This window comes from Rattus norvegicus, chromosome X, assembly GCF_021556685.1.
Source record: "Rattus norvegicus strain SHRSP/BbbUtx chromosome X, alternate assembly SHRSP_T2T, whole genome shotgun sequence".
In the NCBI taxonomy this organism is placed as follows: Eukaryota; Metazoa; Chordata; class Mammalia; order Rodentia; family Muridae; genus Rattus; species Rattus norvegicus.
Window position 1 is genome coordinate 141,877,349 of NC_141554.1, and position 27,918 is coordinate 141,905,266.

The following is a 27,918-nucleotide window of genomic DNA, read 5'->3' on the forward strand; positions in this document are numbered from 1 at the left end:
CACACCCCCCAATTAAGAAATGAATAGAGAAACAAGGGAGCCTCACAAACATGTTCTTTTTGAGTTCAAAGTAGATTTCATTTATGTGCTTTTCAGTCATTACACAATGTACAGACATGATCCACTGAATAGTTTATGCTCCACACAAATGGTTAAACAATGATTTATGAAATACTAAACAAAAAGCTTCTAGAAGCAGAGTATCGTTTCCTGCCCCCTCCCCCAAAAAAATCAGCTTCAGGCATACATTTGTGTTTATGTCTATTCCTTGAGAATGTTACGTTAGCAGTGCATAAAGTTTATTCCATAAAAAGAGCTACAAGAGAATTCGATTTTCAAGAGACTCGATGCATTGTGCTTTCAGATAAAAATCCCAAGAGGAAGATCAGTTGCTGTGACAACAGTTAAACACACAGACGTGAGACGCCAGAGAACACTGTCAAGAAATGGAAGTCATTGTGCTTAGGGGGCTTTTTTTTTTTTTTTGGTAAATTTACTTGAATAAATAAAAACTTAAAAAACGTCCCAGTGACTGATATAAAATAGACACAGGTATTTAGGGCTTTCTCTACTTGGCTTAAGAGTTTGAAAGTGAAAAAAAAAAAGTCATGTCCTCAGAAACTAATTGTCATCTGACATTCCTAACCAGGGTGAGTCACTTACACTCAGGCAAGCAAGGGACTTGGGAGAAAACCAAAAAGTGATTTTCCCCTTAATACATTAAGGATTAACCAGAAGTAAAACCAGGATGAACCAATTAATTTTAAAAATGCCTACCTTTCTTTAGAACTCTCAGGCCAAATAGGGAAAGCAATCTACTTCTGTGAGGGGCCTGTTCTCTGAACGACAGCCTGTCCTGAAGTTCACGAGATAATTTTAAAACATCTTGTCTTCTGTCACGAGTCCAGGGTAAGCATGATCCCTCAGTAAGTACCTTATGTTTCCAACCCCCTCACACACTGACTATAATATATTCGCTTAAGAAACCTGGCAGCAACTCCTTGTAATGCTAGGAGGAAGTCTATGATTTACATAGTAATGTCGGTGCTTGTGTCTAGGCAATGTCACTTTATGTTCAATCAGCTCAGTTGCTCATATAGGCCTTAAACTTTGAAGGACCCATGACCCTTATCAAAGTGACTTCGAAATCAAAAGAAGAACAATAACATTGAACTAAAGTTATTTGCATAATAGGTATAGAGTTTAAAAGAATGTCTTCAAATAATTTCCTAGATATCAATCGCTCAGAAGTATCTTTGTTGTCTGTAACATAAAGTGCTACAGTCCTTCAAATAAAATTATAGACTAATTGAAAATATATATTATACATTTGCAGTTATTTATAATCATTCCATAATTTGTAGTGTGTTAATGGAGTGGAAGAGATAAAAGGCAGTCCACATTCATATTTTAAGATAAATTTACTTCAGAAGTCAGTTTTAATCCTTGTTCATGTTCTAAGTATAGCCATTGTGATAAGACCTGAAAGGGGAAAAATGAAGGACAGTTAGAGAAATGCATTTTTTAAAATCTTCCATCCAACAAACAATTGTTTGGAACTCAACAAGCAAATAAAATATAGGGCCACAGGCAGGCACTCGACCAAGAGCTCAAAGTCAATTTGGATTTAGGTGATATTATACAGAAGAAATCCAATTTACAACAATAGACAGTCACTGGATAGACTTAATGAAATCACTTATGTCTGGTCATAGCTAATCCTACCATCAAATATACCTCCTACTTTATCCAGTCACATCTGCTGTAATAACAACAGACATGCCATTTTAAAGTGTCTATAAAACCAAAGGGACTTCAACAGCCTATAGTATCAGGACCCTAAGACCAGAAAGACACAGCAATATAGTTCCCACTTTCCCTGAGAATCTTCACATTTAAACCAATAACCATTCAAGAGAGTAAGCATATGTTCCATCCTCTGGTTTGGGTTGTTTGTTTGGTGTGATTTTTTTTTCTTGAGACAAGACCTCCCTCTTTACATAGCTCTGGCTGTTCTAGAATTGACTCAGTACAGTAGCCTAACCTTGAACTCGCCGAGATCAAGTTGCCTCCCAAGCACTGGGATTAAAAGAGTGTGCCACCACACTGGCTTGTGCACACAGTCTTAATAAATGTTGGGGAGGAATTAAAACAGAGCAGTGTAAAGGAAGATGAGTACTTGGGACTGACATGGTCAGAAGAAACACTGTCTCCAAGCATAAAAGCCCAGGCAAACCCCTGAAGATGGGCAGAAAATTTTCAGAAAGAAAGCAGGCATTTCAGGAAAGGCTCTGTTCAAGGATTTATAAAGCAGAAGAGCTAGAGTTTGGCTGAGTGAGGTCTGTAGGACAGCCCCGTTGTAAATGCCAAGCTATGGAGCTCCACTCTATCCCATGGACTTGGGGGACTGAATGGAGATCTTTTAGAGTAGAAAGACATCATGAAACTGAAACAGTAGGGAGATCAACCTCATGGCAATGTGATGGATGGTCTGAGGGGTAAGGTCATAGGGGAAGTGGCGGAGAGACAAGAGACAGAAAGGCAGTTTTGACATTAAGAACAGAAAGCCAGGTGCGATGATGGTACATGCCTGTAATTCTAGCCCTGAGAGGCAGAAACAGGAGGACTCCTGCTGAGTTTGAGGCTAGCCTGGCATACATAACAAGCTGCAGGGCAGCATGGACTGGAGTAAGACCCTGTCTCTAAATGAAAACAACAAATAAACAAGCACATGCATATATTGTACAAATTAAAAAAAAAAAAAGAAAGCCTAGTGTAGCAGTGCATGGTTGTAATCCCAGTTCTGGGGAAGTGAGTACAGAAAGAGCAGGAGGTCAAGGTAATTCTCTGCTATATAGAGTTCAAGGAAAGCCTGGGCTACATGAAATCCTGGCTCAAAAATAAAAAAAAAAAGCACTCCAAGGAACACTGAGCACAAGTACAAGAAAGAATTGGCATCATAGATGGGACAGGAGACAGTCAGTAAAGACTTTTTATTGCAAGACATCTATAGTGGAAGCAGGCCTTAGACTCACTCTGTAGCCAGATGACCTTGCACTGCTAATCCTTTCTCTCCCTCCCACTCACACTTCTACGCCTGACTGTATTTTACACACATTCTGTAACAGTAGAAATCAGTAAGCCCCTACACACGAGCACCAACGCATCTTTAAAACCCTTACCTAAGATATAAGCAGCCACTAATTTTTGATTCACACTTAAGTGGAGGTAGAGAGGCACCAGCGATTCCATATCCCCTAGAGTAGGCAGCATCAGGGCCGCAATACATACCACTCCCAGGAAGACAGTTAGCAAACTAGGTCCTGAAGAGACTGCTCTGTTTTCTGTTAAAAAAAAAAGGACAACAATCTCTGAGCTTCTAAAACCAACGAGTAAGACAAACAGTGGCCAGCAGGCATCAGTGTTCCGCATGTGTGTTCTGCCTCTGTCTTCGCCACCATGCTAATTCCATGAAGACTTACATCCTGCATATACAGAAGTCCATCATGTAAGCTTTAGTCATTATCCACTGGCTTGTTTAAATGGCTATGGGAGGTAGTAAAAGAACAGATTATAAACTCCACACTCTACTGTAGTCTACAGTAGAAAATAGTTTTACAAGTATGTATCACAAATACCTGTAGGATTTCATTTCTTTGGTCTCTATATAGTTCTGGCTGTCCTGGAACTTGCTATGGACACCCAAACTCACAAATATCCACCTGCCTCTGCCTCCCCAGTGCTGGGATTACAGGCATGTGCCACCATACCCAGCATGGATTTCAAGTGTATGCATGACTGCTGGATTAGTTCATACACAGAAGAGAAAGCGTTCAGATAGTTCTAAAAGAATGTGCTTGAAACAAATGGATATCCAACACCCTATTCTTCTTCACCAGTGGATTACTTGGATATCCCAGCAAGTCCTGACTTAAGATGGCTCAACTGTACACTGATATGAATGTAGTAGGTGTTATAGAATCCACACCCCAAGCGCTCCCGGGCTTTACTGACATGTGGTATGATAGGTGGGATACTAGGCTTAAGCAGTGAGCTGGAGCATCCAGTCAGCACAGCAATCACAAGAGAAAAATACCAACACTCTGAAGTAGACTGTGCATTAGATGTGTTCCCCACAGATAATGTGTAATTTATACCTTCCCTGGGCATATACCCAAAAGATGCTCCAACATATAACAAAGACACGTGCTCTACTATATTCATAGCAGCCTTATTTATAATAGCCAGAAACCGGAAAGAACCAAGATGGCCCTCAACAGAGGAATAGATACAGAAAACATGGTACATCTACACAATGGAATATTACTCAGCTATCGAAAACAACGACTTCATGAAATTCATAGGCAAATGGATGGAACTACAAAATGTCATCCTGAGTGAGGTAACCCAATCTCTCACACACACACACACACACACACACACACACACACACACACACACACACACACACAAATGGCATGCACTCACTGATAAGTGGATATTAGCCCAAAAGCTGGAATTACTCAAGATACAATCCACAGACCACATGAAGCTCAAGAAGGACAACCAAAGTGCAGATATTTTAGTCCTTCTTAAAAGGGGGAGCAAAAATATTCATAGGAGGGGATATGGAGGCAAAGTTTGGAGCAGAGACTAAAGGAATGCTATTCAGAGCCTGCCCCACCTGGGGATCTACTCCATACATATACAGCTACCAAACCCAGACAATATTGCTGATGCCAAGAAGTGCATGCTGACAGAAGCCTGATATAGCTGGCTCCTGAGAGGCTCTGACAGAGCATGACAAATACAGAGGTGAATACTAGCAGCAAACCATTGAGCTGAGAATTGGGTCCCTATTGGAGGAATTACCCATTAGAGGAATTAGAGAAAGGATTGAAGGAGCTGAAGGGGTTTGCAACCCCATAAGAACAACAATGCCAACCAATCAGAGCTCCCAGGGACTAAACCACCATCCAAAGAGTACACATGGACAGACCCATGGCTCCAGCCGCATATGTAGCAGAGGATGGCCTTGTTGAGCACCAATGGGAGAAGACCTTGGTCCTGCCAAGGCTGGACCCTCAGCATAGGGGAATGTCAGGGTGGGGAGGTGGGAAGGGGGGTGGCTGGGGAGGGGGGTCACCCTCATAGAATAAGGGAGAAGGTGGATGGGATAGGGGGTTTATGGATGGGAAAGGGGATAACAATTGAAATGTAAATTTAAAAAAATCCAATAAAGAAAAATAAATAAGTAAATAAAATAATGGGGTAATTGGGACAGACTGGGGACTTAAAACAGTGAAATTCATAGAATCAGAATTGGGGCTTCTAGGACCTGGAAGAAGAACCTAAAATGAGTTTCAATTCAGTTCACACAAGTCTCGGTTATATGAGATTTATATGGCTGTCTAAAGACACACTCTAAACACAGGACCTATATTTAGTGTCTGGTGGCCCACACCTTTAATTCTAGCAGTTGGGAAGTAAAGACAAGTAGATCGCTGTGAGTTTGAAGCCAGAATGATCTACATGGCAAGTTTCACAACATCCAAGCCTACCTAGTACAGCCCTGTGTCAACGACAACAAGAACAACAACAGACTCCAATAATTAAGGCTGAGGTCGGAATATCACAAGTTCAAAACCAGCCTGTCCCAGATAGCAGACTACCTCATGTTGAATATGCTTACAATAAAAAAAAAAAGAATTACAACAAAGCATGGTGGCTCGTATGTGTAACCCCATCTATTCCAAGGAAATGGTGACACAGGTTTGTGATCCCATCTACTTCAAATGTTGAAACTAGGAGGCCAGCTTAAACACTCTAGTGAGGGCCTGTCTCAAAATAATATATAAGGTTAGTGAGATCATTCACTGGGGAAAGTGCTTACTACATAAGCAAGAGGACTTGAATTTGAGCTCAGCACCCATGAAAACTTACCAATACTAAACACACACACACGAAGCAAATCTGTTGTCAAGCAGGCTGGGTGTGTATCTATACGTTACATCTGTCTTCTGAGGAAACCCAGTGTGATGGCTAATCTTGGTTGTCAACTTGACTACACCTGGACGTAACTAAAACCTAAGCTGTTAGGCGCACTGTGAATTGATTTTCTTGGGTGGATTATTTGAGGTGGGAGACCCATTCAAATTCCTGATCACCAAGGTCAGAAAATCCACCCTAAATCTGGGCCAGACCTTCTGGTAGCAGCCCACATAAAAGGACATGGGAGATGGAAGCTTGTCATTTCTGTCTGCTTGCCCTCACTCTTACTGGCAAGCTCATGTATCCCGCCATACTCCTTTGCTGGTATTATAATCTAATTGTTCAGGATTCCAATGTGGACCATAAACTGGCAGCTCTAGGATGTCCCTAGGACTCCAACATCAGATTGTAACAGCTAAGACATCATGTTTCATGGAATGAACAACTACTGGATCCTGGGCTTTTCTGTCAGGAAACAACTATTGCTGCTATACTACTAGGACCACAGCAAGTCACCCTAAGTAATCCTTATGTATATTTTACACTATAGTATATAATAGATCACACATGCACATAAGCATGCACACACACGCACACTCACACATGCGCGCGCGCGCACACACACATTCTTTCTATCAGTTATGCTCCTTAGAGTTCCTTTACTAATCACCTAGTAACAGCATTTTTCTACTGTGTACCTTTCCCCACTAATCTTCCTTTGATTAAAAGGAATAGCCAAGAGCTATACAATTTGTGTTTTATTAATGAAATAATGCTGTTCATTCTATTATTAAGTGGAACTTTTCTAAATTATTAATACCTTAGCTATCGTGAAATTTAATTGGACTTCACCAAAGCCAAATAGGTGAAACAAAGTCAGATTTCCTAGTAATCATTGCATGGGATGAAACAGTAGCATAAATAACTGAAAAATCCATTATGTATATTGTTGCAAGACTGATTTTAAAGAAAAGGACAACTATCCACAAAGAGAATTCCAAAGAGCTGGGGGTGGGGGCACATACCTATAATCCAACCAATTGGGAGGCAGAGGCAGGAAGATGGCTTAAAATTCAAGGCCAGGCTGGGCACTACATAGTGAGTTGCAGGCAGTCTGGGTTTCATACCGAGACTCATAGTTAGCCTTGAAATTCCAAGCTGGGCATGGCAGCCCACAGCATTAATTAGACTTGGGAAACAGAAGGGGCAGGAAATCAGGAGTGCCTTGGGTCTTCTTGTCAAACAAGTTACTCTTGGTAACAGAGTCAAACCTTGTCCTGAAGAAAAAAAATTGTCAAAATAAAATCCTAGAAAACAATCGTCCTCCCTCATGCTCCTACAGAGAGCACTGTTAACAACTTTCAGATCTCATAAATGCCCATATAATCATGTAAACTAGGGGCTGAAATATGGCTTTCTGGATGAAGTTCTTGTTATATCAAGTGTGAGGGCTTGGACTTTGAATCCCCAGAACCTACATGGAACTCGATGCAGCAAACTTGTCTGTAATTCCAACAGCAAGGGAGACCTGGTGAACACAGATGTGATGAACACAGATGTAAGCAAGACATCCTGCCTCCAACAAGGCAGAGTGACCCAAGAGATTGACCTCTACAATGTCATATATTACACCTATATCTGCACCAAAGAACCCGCCCCACACACATCCTACACATGCAAAGATAAAAAAAAAAAGTACCTAAGTTTTAAAATTGCTTCTCCTACTTAGTAATGTACTTAAAACTTTGAAAAAGATTTGATTATTTTTATTTTATGTATATGAGCATTTTGTCTGTGTATATGTCTGGGCACCATGTGTGTGCTTGGTGCCCATGGAGGCCAGGGAAGGTGTCAGATTCCCTGGAATTGGAGCTATAGTCAGTCCTGAGCTGCCATGTGGATGCTGGGGTGTTCTGTAAGAGCAGGAAGTGCTCTTGGCCCACTATCTGAAGCTTTTTTCACTAAGTATACAAACTTCATTCTAACAGAACCTTGTAAATGCCTGCATGGCATCCTATCACATAAGCAGCCATAATCTGGACTGGAGAGATGGCTCAGTGGTTAAGAGCACTGACTGCTCTTTCAGAGGACCTGAGTTCAATTCCCAGCAACCGCATGGTGGCTCACAACCATCTGTAAAGGAATCCAGTGATGCCCTCTTCTGGTCTGTCTAAAGACAGCAATGGTGTACTTATATATAATAAATGAATATTTTTAAAAACCAGTCATAATCTAATCAGTTCCCAATTGGTGGCCTTTCAGATCATTTTCAGCACTTTGATATTACAAACAATAACAAAGAACACAATTTTCCAAAGCCAGAAGGCACAGGCTCAAATGTATGTGACAAAGCCTTTGCAGTTCATTATTGATAGAAGTAATTAAGACAACTCTACCACTATTCAGCTGTCTTCTAAAATATGTCCTTAATAGCCTGGGCTAGTATTTTATAAAAGCACATTTTATGTATTTCTCTTAAATTTAGTTTATTTCTGTTACATGAAAATATTCACAAAATATAAAACTATTTTTATATGCAGGCAATACTTACATTACCCAACTTGTTACGTAAATGAAACTGTAGGTGCTTTTTATTTTCTTTTAAAATTTGTTATTGCTGTGTGGTCTTTGTAGTTTGGGGCTGGGGCAGGTTCTCATGTGGCCCCAGCCTGAATTCCCTACATAACCGAGGATGCCTGTCAGCAAGATGGCTGAGTAGAACTCATGCTTGCTGCCAAGTGTGATGACCTGAGTCATCCTTGGGACTCTCATGGTAGAAGGAGAGAAGCTATTCCCACAACTTGTCCCCTGACCCCTACATATGTGCCTCAGCACTTGAGGTCAATCTCTTCCCAAAGTAATGTAATAGTTTAAATATATAAAAAGCAGATAGGACATTGCTTTGTCTCCCTGGCTGGTGTAACTCTGGAGCTCAGGCTAGCCTGAGGTTGTAATATTCCTCCTATGCCGGCCGGCCTGCCTTCTGAATACTGGGATGATAAGCACATGTCCCCATGCTTGGCCTGCCACATGGTTTCATACATTACGTCTAGACAGTTTCTTATTTTACTCACTTCTATATTTTTGGCACAGGATGTCCCTATTTAGTCGAGGCTGACCTCAAACTCAAGATCCTGTGTACTAGGATTAGAGGTATCCTCTGTGTAGCTTTCAACACATTTTAAAATCCTAACATTTCATGTTGTACTCTTCCACCCATTCCAGCTAACAGTGAGCCACATGGCACTGCTTTACTTAAGTTAGCAGCTTGCAGAATATAACATTTAAAAACTTCCTGGGAAATATTTTTTTTTTAAAGCAAAAAGCCAATCTCAATTTGTTTAACATTTCAGTCTAGTAACAAACCTCATGGATTTGATCCCTACGACCCCACAAACCATTATTTTTACTCTATTTACTGGCACACAGTGAGATAAAGTGGGGTGCCTACCCACCAATGAGTCCACATGTTCTCACGTAACTTCTGTGTGCATAATGCTGAACAAGATCAGAGAGCATCCGGACACAACCAGAGACCACCTTGTATTGTGCCGGCCTTCCTATAACTCACCCACTTGCAGCAAGGTTACAATTAGACAGCTCTGTACTTTAGATGCTAATGTTCATTCTAAAACTAAGACCGAGAGCAGTGGCAACTGCATGTAAAACAGCACCAGGAGGCAGAAGCAGGATGATTAAGAACTCCGAGGCCAGCCCTGTCTACATAGTGAATTCCAAGGCAACTAGGGCTACATTATGAGACCTTGTCTCAAAAAGTAAAACAAAAGTCAAACTCTGTAAACATAAGTCACTAATCAAGTAAGTAATTAAAATATGAATCTAGGAATGGTAGCTCATACCTATAATCCCTGTCCCTGGAAGGCAGAGGCTGGATTGCTATAAATTTCAGGACAGCTTGGGCTACAGAATGAGACACTGTTCCAAACATCCAGCCAGCCATACAGATACACACATAGACACAGACAGGCACACACCGCTATTGTAATTATGTAGCTTTGGTGTATGAGTGTGCATGCACACACTTGTGTGAGTGCAGCTACCCACATGTAATTGTGTGCACAGAAGTCAGAGGATACCTCAGGTATCAACCTTTTGCCTTCCACTTTGTTTGATACAAGGTCTCTTGGTTGTTAACCTTTCTATAGCCTGGGCTAGCCAGCCTGCACGCCTTTAGGACCTGTCCTGTCTGTCTCTCAGCTCACTGTAGGAACATGAAGATTACCAATATACATTATTGTACCTGGCTTTTACATGGCTTTGAGGGATTCGAACTTAGGTTCTGACAATTGTATGGCAAGTGCTTTCCCCACCGAGCCATCTCCCTAGCCAGTCTATCGGCCTGCCCTTGCCTCTCTGTGCAGGTGCGCGTGTGTGTATCTTTAGCCCTTTAGAATGACTTTCACCCAACTTCTAGTGAAGAAATGAAGTTAGGGGATAGAGAGGTGGCTCAGCAGTTAAGTACTGCTCGCTGCTCTTTCAGAGGACAGGATTCAGTTCAGAGGACAGGATTCAGTTCCGAAGACAGGGCAGCCCACAACCGTCTCTTACTCCACTACCCGAGGATCTGATGTGCTCTTGCCTCTATATGTACCAGGCATACATATGGCATACGAACATATACGCAGGCACAATACTGATACATGTAAATAACTATGTAGTAATAACACAATAAAAACGGAAAAATAGCTCAGTGTTTTTTTTTTTTTTTGGTTCTTTTTTTTGGAGCTGGGGACCGAACCCAGGGCCTTGCACTTCCTAGGCAAGCGCTCTACCACTGAGCCAAATCCCCAACCCCAGCTCAGTGTTTTAAATATAAAACTGAACCCCAATGACTTTACTTCTAATTATTCGTTAAGTGTCAAGAAAAAGATATTCAATGGCTTTTCTTGTTCTGGGAGCATTTTCAAGTGGGAATATTTTATCTCATTAAGTAAACACCTTCAAAATATTGATTTGACAAGATGTCATTTCAAAGAGATTCTCCTTTTTTTGATTTTCTTTTGAATTCTGAGGCAGGTTCTCAGTTAGGCCAAGCGGGCCTCCAGCACTATGCAGCCAAGGATCGATTATACTCGCAATCCTGTTGCTGCCACCTCTCACCCCCCAAGGGGTTAGGATTAAAGAGCTGGTGCAGTACCAGTCAAAGTTCTCTTTCATCAAAAGAGAAAATGAAGGTCCTGTCAGTGAATAAGTTCTGCCAGGACGCTAAGGCCTAATCCATACTCCTAGCATTAAGCAGAAAGTCTAGGCACTCCTTGTGTGGACGGGAAAAACTGCAGGACCACACCAGAGATAGCACTTCCTGCCTTCCTAAAATAACCACTTGAAGATAAGCACACCGCTACAGATCCAGTGACAAGAACATTTGCTAAATTTCCCTGACATAAGCTTCAATTGTTTTCCTATTTGTCTTTACTTTACTTTTTACTTTCAACTTCATATGTGTACCATATTTATATAATGTTTTCTTCTTCATTTGTGTTGAGGATGGAGCCTAGGGCCTTTCTCAAGCTAGACACATGCTCTACTGCTGAAGCCTTTCCCTAGCCCCTTTCCTGTTTTGATAGAGTCACATGGCAATCCTCCTGCTTCAGCCTCTAGCATGCTGGGACTACTGGCATGTGCCACCGCTCCTAACTATACATTCTGGTTTCACAGACAGCTGCTATCACATTCAAATATCACACTCTGAAAAGCCCTTTGTTTTTCTATGGAAAGTTTTATCTCGCCACTCTTCTAAGAGAATCAAAGGACAACAATTACAAGTTGGGAGGAAGGAGGAATGATGTCTGAAAGTTGGAGATGAGGAAAGTGTCATTGTTGAAAGTATATATCATAACGATTCTCAAGATCTAAGCAGGAAGGAAATGAGGAATGGAGAGGGATTCAATTAATAGCCCCCAGGGGATATTTTAATCTACTTAGTTTAATTAACTTCAACTTTAATGAGATTTTTTTCAAAATAATATGAATAGCACACTAAGCTTGGCCTATTGCCAAAATGAATTTCTCTCCTCCTTCAAACTAATTAATTGAGAAAGGATATAGGAAAGCCATAGACAGCAGTACATAAGTGTTGAACTGTACTGGTGTTATAGAGTATGGTACCTGCACTCTTTGAGTGTATGTATACAAAGGGTGTTCCTCTCTTCCTTGAAGGCCAGAGGCAGTCAGCCTCTTGCATGTCTCAAGTACCTGTTTCTCTAAGCTCCACTTCGCTGACTAGGATTAATGTCGTTATCGTGTTAGTTGTTAGCTCATGATTAAAGTTGGAGATGTAAGGAGGCTATAAAATCAACACTACCTGGTTGACAGGACTGCTCAAAAAATACACTCTCGGTTAAGTGCTCCTTTATTCTCTTCTCCTCTTCTTCCTTTTGTTGTTCTTTCGCAGATGGGAGAAGAGTAGCAATAACCTCTTTCCTTCCTAAGGCTTTCCTCTGGCTTTGTTCCGAAACCTGGAGACGGAATTTGTCTATCACACCATAGTGACAGGATCGAACATCTCTATGACGAATGACACTGAAAACAGCAGAATAATAATAATGATGATAATGGCAACAACAACAACAACAACAACAATAATAACAAAATCTGTTGAGGTTTCTGGGGCCTATCAAGCAATAATAAAAATAATCTTGCTGACTATAACCTAATACTCAAAATTTGCTAATGACACTCGGGGGAAAAATCGTATTCTAAGAAAATGAACAATTGTGAAATATTAGATGAACACACACAGTCAAAACATATAATAAATGAAAGTCTTCTGTGTGGCTGTGGCTGAGGAGTGAACCCAAAGCTTCAAGCAAGCTAAACAAGCAAGCAGTCTACTATAGAGTTATGGCCTTGGCCCACAATCATAGTCTTCAGTAAAAGAATGGTACAGAACTTTGCCTTTAGCAGTGAATTTCTTCCTGAACATCCGTTAAACATTTCTTTTCTAAATTGAAACATATAAAATAGTTTCTTCCTCACAAACATGTAATACATTCCTATTGTTACTCGTTATTGAAGTAAGACATCTTCACTTTATTGTGCCTGATACTTCTTAGGGAATGCAAAACAATTAGGTCAAGGGTAGTGCATTTACTTAGTAAGACTGCATTTTTTTTTTGTTCTTTTTTCCGGAGCTGGGGACCGAACCCAGGGCCTTGCGCTTCCTAGGCAAGCGCTCTACCACTGAGCTAAATCCCCAGCCCAAGACTGCATTTCTTTGGAATAGTCCTTGCTTACCGTGTACTGAATGACAACAGAAAGAAATGTGCAAAAACTTGTTCTTAAAAGACAATCTATGGCAGTGTTTCTCAACCTTCCAAATGCTGTGACACTTTACCACAGTTCCTTATGTTGTGCTGACCCCCAACACTAAAATTATTGTCATTGCTACTTTAGAACTGTAATTTTGCTACTGTTATAAATCATAATGCAAATATTTTTCACAGATAGACATTTGCTAAAGAGGCTATGACCCGTAGGCTGAGAACCCCTGAATTATGGCTTTGAGCTGAGGAGAAAATAACTCTGCTTCTCATAGAAAACTTTGACAAATGCAGATGACTTAGTAGCTTAAATTAAAGGCTGGCCGGTGGATTCATCTGGTCAGCCCCAGTTCTAAAGTAAAGATTAAATATGAACAGCTTGAGCAAACAACCGTTCATCTGACACTCTAAAATGAAATTATCTGGAAGCACTCAGATAACCTTTTACAGATGAGTAGTTATACACACTTGCTTCCTGTTTAGATTCAATTGCAGGCTTATTAGCTGAATCATTTCAGATGATCTTATACTGCTGTTGTTCTAGAATGTAGTAGTATTTGTTTCACAAATGTCACTATAATAGCAGGATGTCTCAAAGAAAGCTAAATTCTCTATCATAGCCAGAGAAATTTAAAGGAATAACCAGAACTTGACCATACACATCACTGCCTATGTTAGAACAATGAGGAATTATTTTTTAAAAATTCCAGGCACAAATTGTTTAAGTATTTGATTGCCTTATTCTTTCAGAAACTGCTTACATTTTGATAAACGTTGAGCCCCATATCAAAAAGCATAGAAACATTGCTTAGGGCTAGCATTGAGAAGGGAGTGCTTTAAAGTTAAAACATGCATATCCATACACTGAGAATGTGTTACCAGGATGAGACCCTGACTTACATATCCACACAGCACTGTGGCTTCACTGCACCAGCAGCATCAATGACAACATACTTATTTGGAGTCGTACACAAAACTGAAAGAAAAAGTCATAATGTCCATTAGTGTGATTAAATAAAAAATTAGTAGAAAAAGTCAAAACTTTATAAGCTAGAAGACTCACCTTTGAACTTTAAGGCAAACTCATAGGGATTGTACAGAGTCAACACTTGCTTATGTGTTGACTGATCATCTGCATAAAATATTAGCTCCGTGGGAAACACAAAGACAGGAAGATTCCCTTCCACTAACTCTGGTTGTCTTTTTTGTTGATGCATTGGCACTGTATCCCCCTTGCTGCAGCTTCTGTCTTTACAGTCTCAAGTCTATTTTGGACTTTCTTAGATTCAGTTAAAAACTCCAAAGCATTTTGGCAATCTAGAAATGAGAAAAACAAACTGCATGATATTGGTTTTCTGAGATCTCCAGTCACTCCACAAAAACAAACAAACAAAGCACATTTAGGGACCAGCAAGACGGCTCAGTGGGAGCAGATGCTTGGTTCCAGGCCAGGTCTGATGACCCACATTCCATCCACAAGTCCCACAGGGTGAAAGGCAAGAACCAATGGTCCAGACAAGCTGTCCTGACTCCCCCACTCGCTGTGACACACTCACATGTGCACACATGTATGAAAACATGCACACACAGAGACAGATGGAAAGGAAGGAAGGATGGAAGGAAGGAAGGAAGGGAGGGAGGGAGGGAGGGAGGGAGAAAAGAAAGAAAAGAAAGACCAAATAAATAAAAGCAGTCTGGGTGTAGTGGCACATGACTCTAATCCACTCAGAAGGAAGAAGCAGGTTTTTATCGCTTGTGAGTTCCAGGTCAGCCAAGGCTACACAGTTGTGCACTGCCATGGGTGTTGGGAATTAAATCAGGGTTGTCTGGAAGATCAGACATCTCTCCAGCCCCTCCCTCAAGACTGACTGATTGATAGTGTGTGTGTCTGTGTCTGTGTTTGTGTATATATATGGATGTCTGCAGAGGGCAGGTTACCCCCTGGACCTGGAGTTACAGGTAGTTTGTGTGGGTGCTAGGAACCAAACTTGGGTCTGGAGAGACAGCTAGCTCAGCTGTTAAGAGTACTTCCTGCTCTTTTAGAGGGACCAGTGTTTAGCTTCTGGAACCCAACCCATATTAAATGACTCATAACTATCTGTAACTTTTAGCTACAGGGGATCCAATGTCCTCTTCTGGCCTCCTTAGGCATCCCCCACACACTAAACATAAAATCTCTTTTTAAAAACCTAAAAAATTCCATTATTTCTTGTAGAAAAACTTAAGAGTCACTTTTACACTGGTGTTAATAGTGATTTATACAGTGCTCTATGGAAGTGTGAGGAAGATGGTTCTTTTTATTCTACCAAAACATCAAGACTTCTCGGAGCTAAAAGAATGATACTTGCTAAGAAATCCTCAGAGCTTTCTTTGAAAATTTGCGAAGTGCTCTTTGGCACATGTGGCACCATTCCCCCACTTGAATGGCAAGTTACAGAGTCTTCATGAGAGCTGGGATTTTTCCAACTTCAGAGGCTTTTTTGGATTCCTTCTGGGGTTCTTGACTGTGTTCCAGTAGTTGTAGCTGGCAGAAGTCTCCCTGTTCTAATGTGATGTTTGTGTTTTTATTTCCTAACCTCGCTGTAATCAATATTCTTATTTAGCAAACCTCCTAAAAGTAACATAACAGTACATGGTGGAGTGCCTGCCTAGCGCGCACAAAACCCTGGCTTCAATTCCCAGCATTACATAAAACCTGCTATGATCCCAGCATTCAAGAGGCAGAGGCAAGATTAAACTTCAGAATCATTCTTTGCTTTATCAAAAGTTTGAGATCAACATTAGTGACACCACACTATGCCCCCGAAAAGGAACAACAATAAAAATTAACATTGAAGGCTCAATCCCCAGAAACCATGCCCCCAAAATACAAACTTGGGCTAGTCGAGGTGATGCAAACTTGTACTTGTGGTACTTGGGAGCCTAAGGGGAGAGGACTGATTGTAAGTTTGAAGGTCACTGGGGCATCATACCAAAGCTCTTATCTCTAAAACCAACCAACCTAACAAAGTGAAAAGTCTAACACATTCACAAAATGTCTGGTTTCCACTCTGTACTTTTAAAATAGGCTCTAAACCATTACTGTAAGTTGAGTTCCCTATATATTTAAAAGGGAATATAACCAATGAATCCATTATTTAGTTTTATCAGCTGCCAGGTCTCTGATCCTTACTGAGACTTTCTGAACTTTCACCAAAATAGGATATAATAGCATATGTAAAAATGTAGGCGGAAGTCATACACAAGTTCTGCCATCAAGACATTTAATTCAAAGCTGGGCATGGTGGTCCACACCTTCAATCTCAGCCCTCAGAGGGAATAGGCAGGTGGTTCTCTGATTTTGAGGCTAGCCTGGGCTACCTAGCAAGTTCTAGGCTAGGCAGGGCTACATAAATAAGACCCTGTCTCAAAACCAAGCAAGAATAAAAGGAAGGACTAAAGAAAAATTCAACTCTGGAGGTGAGGTGTTCTCTTGTATTCCTGTAAGTCTCAGGCTTTTGAAGGTCGAAGCAAGAGAATCCACAATTGGAAGCTATCCTGGGCTATACCCTGTCTCTGTCTCTGTCTCAAAAAGGAAAACCAGGAAAGTGTGTACATGAGCATTAGGAGGAGGGCACATTGACCAAGAGAGCTTCGTATGAGAAGGATGGAAATCTGAAGGCACACAACCCCAGGCTGCCTCAGATAATATGTCAGACCTCTCTCCACTACTTGGGAGCATGACAATGTTGGATTTGTTCCTGAGCTTGTTTTTCAACATGTTGACCGATCTGTTGACACTTTCATGAGTAACAATATCTAATGTTTGTATAATTCCTAACAGATTACTCAGACTTACATTGACTACATAGACGGAGTGACTGCTAAGCTCTTAGAGTGTTGTAAGGACTATACATAAGTGCTAAGTGTCCCCTCTTATTGGTGGTAATGGTGATCTATTATGAATACATCAGACTGAAATGAACAAGCAAACAAATAACAAAACAGTATCATCAGGATTCCTGCCTAAATTAGCCCAGTATTCCTTCCACTATACAAAAATATTTCTGCAAGAGAAAGAATATTTTGAAAAGCATCTGACTTAAGTTATTCTAATTTAATACATTTTCTGATTTATTTTTTATTCCCATCCATTCTTCTCTGCCCCTCCCCCAAGCCCTTCCCCCTGTTTTCCTGACAAGGTATCTGGTCAATCTGTTCCCAATTGCACAGCAATTCTCCCAAGTACTGAGACTCTAGGAATAAGCCACCACACAGGGCTTTGAATTACTTTCTTTTGCTCCAAGACACACATATTTCTATTCGGATAATGCACTTTCAGAAGTTTACTATATTTTTTATAAAGAAAACAAGAAGCTCTATAATTTGATTCTTAAGAAACTTTGCTATTAAACAGATCCAAATTTGACATCATTAAATGCTATGCTGTGACTCAATTGTAAAGGTTGGTTCTGAGGGAAGGAGTTTATGATTAAAAGGTTGCAGCTCTGATTTACAGAAGACATAACCGGTAAGTACTGGTCAAGCTGGGGAGCTGTCTAGAAAATAATAAAGTTGAATTTAAGCATTTACCTCCTAAACCATGGGCAATTCCAAACAGATTAAAACTTTGAATGTTAAAAGGGGAAAGAAAAGCCATCAAGACAGTAGAAAAAAAACCCAGAAAAATGAAAAAAATTCTCTCAGGCTAACAATGACATAAAACTAAATCCTGACACATTTAGCTACATAAATTACACATGGCTGGCCTGTAATCTAAACACTTGTGAAACAGAGGCAAGAGGCTCAGAAGTTTAAACTTAGCCTTATGTCTATAGCAATACATAAACGAAGCCCTACCAGCTTGGACTACAGGAGAGCTTGTCACACACAGAAAAGCAAATAGTTTTTATAGGAAAGGGACTTATCTTACAAAAGGCCATTTAACCTCACAAGACAAATACAAATTACATACAATACAACACATGCTAGGATAGGTTTTAAAGGATACCAGATTAGTAAAAAATAAACAAAACCATAAACAAAATAACTTGATACAATGCACAGTAAGAGAAATCAGGCATACTATTATATTACTGATGGGGATATATATTGGAACAATGAGCTTCCTGCCTGGATGAGGTGCTCATATCCTCAAAGCAACAGATTTTACTTTTAGAGTATTTCTGGAACATATACCATCATCATCATCATCATCATCATCATCACCCTTCTCTACCACCACCACTGTGTGTGAAGTTACATGTGTGAACTTTATATGTGAAAGTTTTTGTATGAAGTGCTGAGGACTAAAGGAAATGATTTATGTGAAGCTCGCTGAAAAGACCTTGCTACTCAATATAAGCCAGTTGTTCATAGCAAAAGAATGGAAACAGCCCAGCTCTTCATTAATAGGGGATTTATTAAAGTCTGGTGTATCCATTCATTGGGATACGAGATACCTGTCAAAGCAATAGAGAATGCTCTTTGTATAGCTGGACATGAATAGAGCCTCCCAAGGAAAAATAAAGCTGAAGCTGCTGACATAGGCCAAGGCCAATAATCCCAGCTACTTAGGAAGTTAGAACAAGATGATATCAAATTCAAGGTCTGTCTGGATATCTAGACTCTGTATCAAAACTAAAGTGAACTGGGCTATAGAACACTTACCTAGCACGTGTGCAGGCTCAATCTCTAGTAACAAATAAGACTATATAGCCACAAACAAGAAACAGGTAAAATTAGGTTCAAGCTTGACCATGCTTTTCCCCATTCCAAAACAAAACTGAGAAAAGGAGCACTTTAAAGATAAAAGCATGAAAGATAACCCTGGGTGAGGTGATATACACCTGTTATCCCAGCATTTCAGAATTCGAGGCAAGATTAGGCATTCAAGGCCAGCCTCAGCTACACAGTGAGTTCTAGACCAGCATGGGTTACACGAGACCCCACTTCAAACAAATACATAAACAAATACTAAAATACATACTTTTCAAGTCCTTTTTTTTCAATCCAAATTGTTATTTATTCTAAAACTGGAACTATTGTGTCTACATTTTTTTGCCAGAATGGTGTAATGAGAACAGGGTAAGAGTTACATACGTAAATAATGACACAGTTACATTTTTAAAAATTGAACCCCTCCCCACCCCACCCCCCCCCTTTTTTTTTTACTGGCCACTTCCAAGAATGCTTTACAGGTTGTGCAAAAAACATTTACAGGCTCCATGTGGTATTTGTTTGTTTGTTTTTTTAGACAAGCTTTTCCAACTACAACGACAACAGACATCTGATAAAACACTAAACAACTCTTCTAAGGAAAACAAAACCAGGGATTCCTCTTAATACCATAATCTACACCCCACACCTGCCCCAATAACATTTCTTTTCATAATAAAAACAGAAGACAGAAACAAAATGCAGGCATCCACTTTGATGCAGGAGACCTCCTGAACAAATCCAACAAGGATGTGGCTGTGGTGGCAAATGCCATCCGAGTAGGGAAACTGAGGCAAGAGGACTACAGAATGAAACTATCCTAAACAAAAAAAGGAATGAGATAGCTTACAAATCTTACTATGAAGTAAAAATAAATAACCACACAGATAAGTGCCAGGCTTGTTCTAACTTTAAGGAGAATTTTGTTGGCACAGGTCAGAGTAGGAATTTTATTAGCTTGGGATACAGGCTTAGAAGACAGTTTTATCCTCTGCATCCTGAGGCTTTCTTTCTCTTTGAGAGTTAAAGATGTACTTCTTGCCCCATGGATCACAAACAGGCCATGTCACTGTCAGCATTAAAGAAGGGTTTAATTGCTTTTGGGCAGTTTGCTGTTTCTTTTCATTATCCTTTTCCCCATTCACCACCTATCTTGGTTAAGATAGAAGTTGCCTCCTCAACTCCAACCAGGGAGTTCCAATAAAGTTACAATTAGCACCAGGTCAGCAGAGTAGCATTAGCTTTGTCAACAAGAATCTAGAAGCACAACACTCACCTGTGGTTGCTGGGTTTTTGGAGACTAATGCTTTCTCTTTTCCCTACTCCGTATTACAAAATGATCAAGTGCAAAATTTCAGGGGAAAGGCTATATACTAAGCTGGTTAAAACAACAAAAGTCCTTAAGGCAGATCAGTTGCCCCAAAGTCTAGTGTGTACCAAGTCAAAGTGTGTTAGCATCTCCCAGATAAGGGAAGCAGGCCCAGGCTAAGACATTTTCCCAGACTTGCTCAGGGTATTAGGGAGAGAAATGTATTGTCTACTCCCACTCTTCTATACATCTCAGTTAGAAGGTCCTACCCCTGTTACTGTGCTGTAGCTACATTAGTTTCAATTAGCCTGACCCAAACTTTAAATTTATCATTATTGTTTCATTTTCCTGTGCTGGATATTGAACCCAGAGCCTTGTACATGGACTGTATTTTTTTATGAGACGGTGTCTCACATAGCCCAGGATAGCCTTTAAGTCCTAATCTTCCTTCCTCTCCCTCTCAGGTGCTACCATTACAGGCTGTGCTACTACGCCTGGCATTAATGTTGTATTTTTAATGTTCTTGGTGTCCTAATGTCACATTATTCTCTTGTTTTACATTCATGATAGACCCAAGTTCAGTGCAGGCACTTGGAAGACACTGGGCTCATTGGTTTTCCTCCAGGTGTCTACTAATAGTCAGCTCTTTCATCAGCAGGCATGTGTACTCGATAGGTGAATGGCTGTTTCCATAAAAGGAGCTAAAGGTTACTGCATACAGATAGGCGGCTGCTGGTCATAGGCTAGGATGAGAGGAGGGGTGATGGGATCATTATTAATTCTCTCCCTGCCTTCTGCTTCCCTTCCATCTCCTCTGAGTCAATCTGGGGCAGAAGTGTTTATAAACCACAAGGCTCCAACATGCCCCTGACCATAAAGGCAGGCAGTCCCACTGAGAAAAGATATGGGAAACAGCCTTGTTCCTGACCCTGTTCCTTAAAGTACAGAACATTCCTAATTAAAATGAGAAAGAAAACCTTATGTGTGAACACCACCTTGCGACTGATTTACAAACTATTCTCCCACAGGAAGCAATGTAAACACTGGATGGTTTATCCTGATTGTCTGAGGCAGGGGCTTGCTGTCCAGCCCATGCTAGGTTCCAACTACAGGTCCTCCCTGAATGCGGGGATCACAGGTGGATGGCACCACATCGGCTGTTGGTCCTTGCACACGGCTGTGATATTTGCTGTTTTCCTCACTTTGCATTGAACAGAGAAAGGATAAGATTCTGGGATGAGCAGGGGAGTTCGCTATAGACTTCAACACTACAGATTTAGAACATCGGGACTATTATTTATCAAGCCAGGAATCTATATTGAAGTATATTCTTCCTCCTCTCCTTTTTGGAAAATGAAGCCTGTAAGGAGGGAATAAGTAGGTGCTTCTGGATTCTTGTACTAACTACTATGGTTCAAAATGTAAAAATAGTTGAGAATGGGGCTAGAGAGATGACTCACAGGTTAAGAGCACTCACTACTCTTGCACGGCTCCAGTTCAGTTGTCAGCACCAACATCCAGTGTCTCAAAACAACCTGGAATTCCAGTCATCATGAGAGCCCATGTCCTCTTCTGGCTTCTATGGGCCCCAGCACACACGTAGTGTGTATGCATATACAACACACAGGCACACACAAATAAATGTTTAAACAAAACAGCTAAGCCTTGTTCAAAGTTTAGCCTCCACAGGAATTAGTGACCCATCTGCTTAGCCACATAGGGCCAGCTACTAAGACTCCATATCTTTGGCTCTAGATAGTGATTCCGTTTTTCAGCCACACCTTTAGTCCAGGCCCCTTTTTATCTAAGTGCAGGAGCTATCTTGGTCTTCCACCACTGGGTAAAGTCTTTGCTTAAAACCAAGAAAATGCAAATTAGGAAAGAGCAAGAAGTTTTACTGCTTTAGACTCTAGTATAAAAGCCCTTTCTCTGTCAAGCTGAAAACCCAGCAGCAAAGTATAAATTCCAGTATCATCTATTAGAGTTAATGGTTGATCACCTAGGCCACAAATTATATCATAATGTTCATTTTATACTTTAGTGTCCATTATTCAAGAATGGGTAATTTTTTAGGTTTTTGGTATGTGTTATGTTTCTGGAGCTGACTATCACAAAACATACAGAGTGATAAATTAATCCACATTCAACAAATAAAAGTTGACTCCATGCTCTAAGATTTTAAAAGAACACCACAGTTAGGAGCAGTGGAATGGGCCTGTAATTCTAGCATCTTAGGGAGCTGGGATAGGAAGGCCACAGGTTTAAGGACAATCTGGGCTACATAGCAAGGACCCATATCAAAATAAAATTAGTGCCCCGGCATGGTGTATAATGCCTATAATCCCAGAACTTGAGATGCACAGACAAGTAAAATTCCGTGGGTTCAAGGCTACCCTGGTCTACATAGCAGTTTAGGCCAACCATGGCTACAAAGTAAGATCCTGTCTCAAAAATAAGTAAAATTAGTGATATAAACTTATAGTCCCAACACTAAGCCGAGGGAATAGAATGGTGAATTCAAGGCTTACCTGTGCTACATAGTGAGTTCACTGGGCTATATTGAAACCCTGTCTCAAAAAAGCAAATAAACAAACATATAAGCAAGCAAAACCTTTAAAAAAGGAGCTTGGTGGTAGAGAACTTGCCGAGCATGCACCACACAAAAATGAATGTCTTATAGAAATGTCTTTTTGTAACTGTATAGTTGGGTGTGGTGGCACATGCCTGCAATCCCAGCACTTGGTAGATAGATATAGAAGGGTTACTACAAAGTTTGTGGTCAGCCTGGTCTACACAGTGAGTTCTAGACCAGCCAGAGTTACATAGCAAGACCCTGCCTCAAACAAACAAACACACAAACAAAAAACATGCTGGGTGTGATGGTGTACTCCTCTAATTCTAGAACTCAAGAAGCAGAGACAGCAGCTCTCTGTTAGAGGGCAGCATGGTCCACACATGAGTTTTAGGTCTGCTAAGCCTATATTGTGAAACCCTATTTCAAAACAAAACCAAACACACAGACACACATACACACACACACACACACACACATACACACACACACACCAAAATATCCTGTAAAACAAAACTATCTTTACTTCCCCATTTTAATTAAGGCATTACTTCCACAATTTAAAACATTCTAGTATCTTTTTTATTACAAGACATGCAAAAAATCTGTATTAATTCACTGTATAAAATCTGTATGCTGCTACATGTAGCACACGGAGTTTTTAAGTCTTTTATTCCAATCTTGTTGGAACACATCTTTAAGCCTGGTACTCAGGAGGCAGAGGCAGGAGGATTTCTGAATCAGGGTAGCTTGATCTACAAAGCTAGTACCAGGTCAGCCAGAGCTACATAGTGGCCCTAGTGACCCTCTGTCAAAACAAAACAATAATCTTTTTAATTTATTCATCATATAGTTAGCCATAGATAGAGAGAGAGAGAGATAGATACATAAATACATAGATAAATAGGGCAGGAACTATGGAAAGGATCAAAATAGTATTTTCACCCTTCAGAAACCTGGCCTAGCCAAAAAAAATCATACAGCAACCATAAAATATGATATTGAGATGTTAGGACATATATTGAAATGTCAGTTAACATGGTGGGTTTTTGTTTTGTTTTGCTTTGCTTTTGGAGCATAAAATGGCAGCCCACACCAGGAGTGGAAGGTGGTGAATTGCAAAAAGGATGTGCTGAGGTATAAAAGGGGTACCCATCATGAGTGCTGGCACTGAATATGATTTAAATATGTATATGGGCAGAGTAACAAGTAAGACTGGGAAGGTAAGTTGGAGGTAGACTGTGGAAAGCCAAATTAATTTCCCTATGCTTAGAGACTGTCAGAAATGGAAAATTTTTTTTCTTCTTCTTTTTTTCGGAGCTGGGGACTGAACCCAGGGCCTTGCACTCCCTAGGCAAGCGCTCTACCACTGAGCTAAATCCCCAACCCCAGAAATGGAAATTCTTAGTTCTTTCCCCAGACACACTGAATCAAGAGGGTGGGAGTAGGGTCTGGCCCTGTTTTTAGCAAGCTATCTGGGTAATTCTCGGATGCACCAACTTCAAGAGCTACTGCCACAGGCAATGTGAAACCTCTGAAGGATTTTAAGGAACAGAAACTGACCTGATGAGTTTGGAGGTAGGTGAGTGGTGGCCATTGATTGATTCTCCAAGTCCAACACCTGACTGCAGGATAGTTACAAGGGAAAAAAAAACTGCTGGGTGACTATGGTTTGAGAAGGTGATGTAAGCAGAGGCTGAGGCAGTAGGAATGGAGTTAGATGTAAGAGATGTTTTAAGTGACCAAAGGTCAGCCAGGTGACTAAAGTCCAGTCATACAAATGTGTCAGTGGATCTTACATAAAAGCTGTCGTCCTGTTGAATCTGTCAATCGATAGACCCCAGAAAAAGGGAGGAGGCGAGCACTTTCTTTGTGTTTTAGTCAAGAGCAAAGGTTGTCTTAGTTTGTACATGACGCTTCTGGAATACTTGGTTTTTCTGCCTCTCACTGTTAAGCCAGTAGGTTGACATATTAACATATTCATATTTTCTGAGTTAAGGTGGTGAGGATCAGTCTCTGAGACTGATTATATCAGGATGTGCTGACACAAACAAGTTCTGAACATGAAAAAGCTGCAAGCCAAGCACTGGTTCAGACGATCAAAGCCAGGCACAGTCAAAGTGAGGTTACTGACTCACCCCCTTTCTAATCTTGTCACTAAAATCGCAGAATCTGCTTAATTCTGGAAGAGGTTTGAACCAAATTGAAAGAATTATTGGGCTACACGCTGAAGGTCAAGAAAGCCTAGTAGATCTTTTATTTCTAATTTGAGAGGTATGATTTAGCTGGAACCATCTTCAATTACCTGATGTAAAGCAAGGCAGGTGCAGGTCAACCCACATGACTATTTTACATCCTGAGAATCATTTTGTTTTGAGACAGAGTTTCAGTATGTATCCTAGGTGGTTTGAGCCTCACAATGTAGACTAGGCTAGCCCCCAAATCACACAAGCCACTTGCCACAAGACTCTTCTATGATATAACTTGTACACTGTACACTTTACAGGCATGGTGCCTCACACCTCTACTCCCAACATGTGGAAGCTTCGGGCAGATAGAATGTCTAGACTTTGAAGCTGGCCTGGGCTACTAGTAAGACTGTCTCAACTCCCATCCCTACCCCCACCCAAACTGTATACTTTTAGGTAACCTGAGGGCTACAGAGGTCCATAGAGATTAAAACAAAAGCCAAATAATAGACATGAGGAAATTGTGGACATTTAAGAAATAAATCACTTAAGATATTTATTGTGATTCAAGATTCTCCGGACTGTTAAGGGGTGATAAGACAGTCTTTAGAATATCACTCATAATCTTCCTTGCCAGCTTTTAGGAAAGATTATAAAATGTTCTCAATTTCCTATCTTAAATCTTTTTTTTTTTTTTGCTTTTGTGCATGCATGCATGTACATATGTTTCTGAGACAAAAGTCTCTGTTTTGTAGCGTTGGCTGTACTGGAACCATATGCAGAACTCGGGACGGAGTCTACCCAGCTTATCTTAAACCATTTTTTTAAAGGTGGGAGAAGGGTAGCAATATTTTGAAACATCTCATTATGTAGGCCTGGCTGGCTTAGAACTCTCTATGAAGATCAGGCTAGCCTAGAACTCAGAAATTCACCTTCCTACTTCTGACACCCGAGTGCTGAGATTAAAGTGCCATGCCAGTACACTCAGCCCATAAATGTCTGTATTAGGCTTAAGGAAGGAATGGGATGCATTTTGTAGTTTCTTGCTATGTTTTCAAACAGTGAATTTGCATATAAATCCTCTATGAGAAAAAAATATAACATAGCTGACAATAAACATGACTTTGCCTTTAAAGGGATTACTACTCTACCATAGAATATTAATATCGCATATTCCACTCGAATGTATATTACAAGTAAAAGGGGTCTTTCACAGATTTGAAAAATTCTAAAATTTTAAGTATCTCACCCATCAGGAAACCTATGTTGCTCTGTGAGTTCTATGTATCCTTCAGAAACCAGTTTAATCTCACATCCTGTTTAAGAATACAGATGAACAACTTTAAAGACACATTTGGTCACATTTCCTGGTCTCCAAACTTACCACTGATCTGTACCAAATACATGACATATATGTGTAATTGTAATTGAAAAGCCGACTGTCTACCCCTTACTCAATTTCCTGAAAGTAGCATTTTATAGACAAAGAGATTTCCAAATACTTACAGGAAGTGTGGACAAGATTTTCGTCACTAGGAATGTATTAAACCCCATATGTGCCTTTCCCGAAAAAGTAGACTTTCTCCTTCTGTCTGGAATTCCCATTAAGAACAAAAAGTGTTCCAAAAGAACAGGACTGCCTTTTAGGCAAAATTTAGGAACTTGAATTTTTCAGGGTTACTTTCTCTAATGATTTTCTTAAAGGACAGAAGACTAGGACCCTTTGCACTTCTTATGTGCCCTGTGGCTTTCCCAAATGAAGTTTCCTTCTGGGACAGCAATGCTACTTCAGTGGGAGAAAGACAAATGTCAGTTACTTTCCTCAGAGGGAAACAACAGAAGATTAGGGGCTGAGGTCTAGGGAGGGGCTAAAACCTTCCTCCGTAAGATTTCTGCCCCACCTGCTTGGGGCCCAGCCTTTACAGCTCTATCGCCACACTACCCGGCTCCATGTGAAACTGGTCATGTGAGCCTGTTTACAGCTGAGCAGCTGGTGCAACCATCAGGAGCCGTGCAGAGGTCCAGGGAGGAGTTAGGATACAGGCCACTTACCTCCTTTCTCCCCTATATAATTCCAAGAAGATACTTGCTTCGACCACCATCCTCCCTCCCGGTTTCTCCACCTTTTTTCAGACCCCTTGAGGCAAAGCCATCCTGGGACGCCTAGCTCCAGCCGCCCCCCGCCCCGTTTCCGTCCAGTTGCTCGCGGAGGGGACCGGCTGAACTGCAGGAAGGGCGAGGGCAGAGTCACCCCGAACTGGGGAGTCGACTGACTTCCCTCCCATAGCCCTCCAGGCAATGTCCGCCAAAGAGTTGTCCCTGGAGCTGCATTCCCAAGGCAACTGAACTATGTCAGGCAGGCAGCTGGAGGCTTCAGAGGCTGCCTTCGCCCAGGCAGGGGCAGCTATACAGTTCTGCTGGCCCTGGAGACCCCGCGGAAGGGCCACCAGCAGTCCGAGAACGGTGGATCCGTTGCCTGGTCCCCGCCACCCACCTCAGCCCGGCACTGAGCAGCTCTGCTGTCAGTCACAGAGCCAAGCACTGGCTACGGGTACTTGGCATTGTCTACATCGGGGGTCTCAGCACGTAAGTTCCACGTTTTCCCTCAAGTCAGAGGAAGTGGGTGACGGGACACTGAGGGACTCTCACCTCAGCAACACTGGCTCCTCGGAAAGCAGCTGCGACTGCTCCCTGCTCCTTTGTCAGAGTCTCCAGACTGCACTGCCTGCTGGGATATGGGAGGACTCAACTGCCACCTCTCCCCGCCCCGGAGGATGAGTCGCAACTAGGGGTGGGTGAGGAGAGGGAGGAAAGGCGGGCCCGGGGGTGGGGTCTAGCCAAGGGCGGGGCTTCTGTGTTGCCACCTGGCTTCTGGGG

At 41.2% G+C, this 27,918-nt stretch overlaps 1 protein-coding gene across 6 annotated transcripts; it reads right to left on the bottom strand.

The window, feature by feature from the left end:
• Positions 1 to 53: 53 nt before the first annotated feature.
• On the bottom strand, positions 54 to 27,764 carry Mospd1 (motile sperm domain containing 1). Of its 6 annotated transcripts, none has more exons than NM_001014107.2 (7): positions 27,691 to 27,764; positions 22,809 to 22,847; positions 14,338 to 14,591; positions 14,175 to 14,250; positions 12,317 to 12,534; positions 3,183 to 3,344; positions 54 to 1,482 (listed from the first exon to the last, which is right to left on the bottom strand). In NM_001014107.2, exons 3-7 carry the CDS (start codon positions 14,489 to 14,491, stop codon positions 1,451 to 1,453), a joined length of 642 nt encoding a protein of 213 aa, NP_001014129.1. In that variant the 5' UTR covers positions 14,492 to 14,591; positions 22,809 to 22,847; positions 27,691 to 27,764; the 3' UTR covers positions 54 to 1,450. The 6 variants fall into 6 exon arrangements, with proteins under 6 accessions (NP_001014129.1, NP_001421023.1, NP_001421022.1 ...); XM_087600006.1 differs by having other exon boundaries at positions 57 to 1,482; positions 3,292 to 3,344; NM_001434094.1 differs by lacking the exon at positions 22,809 to 22,847 and having other exon boundaries at positions 3,292 to 3,344.
• Between the last annotated feature and the right edge of the window lie 154 nt (positions 27,765 to 27,918).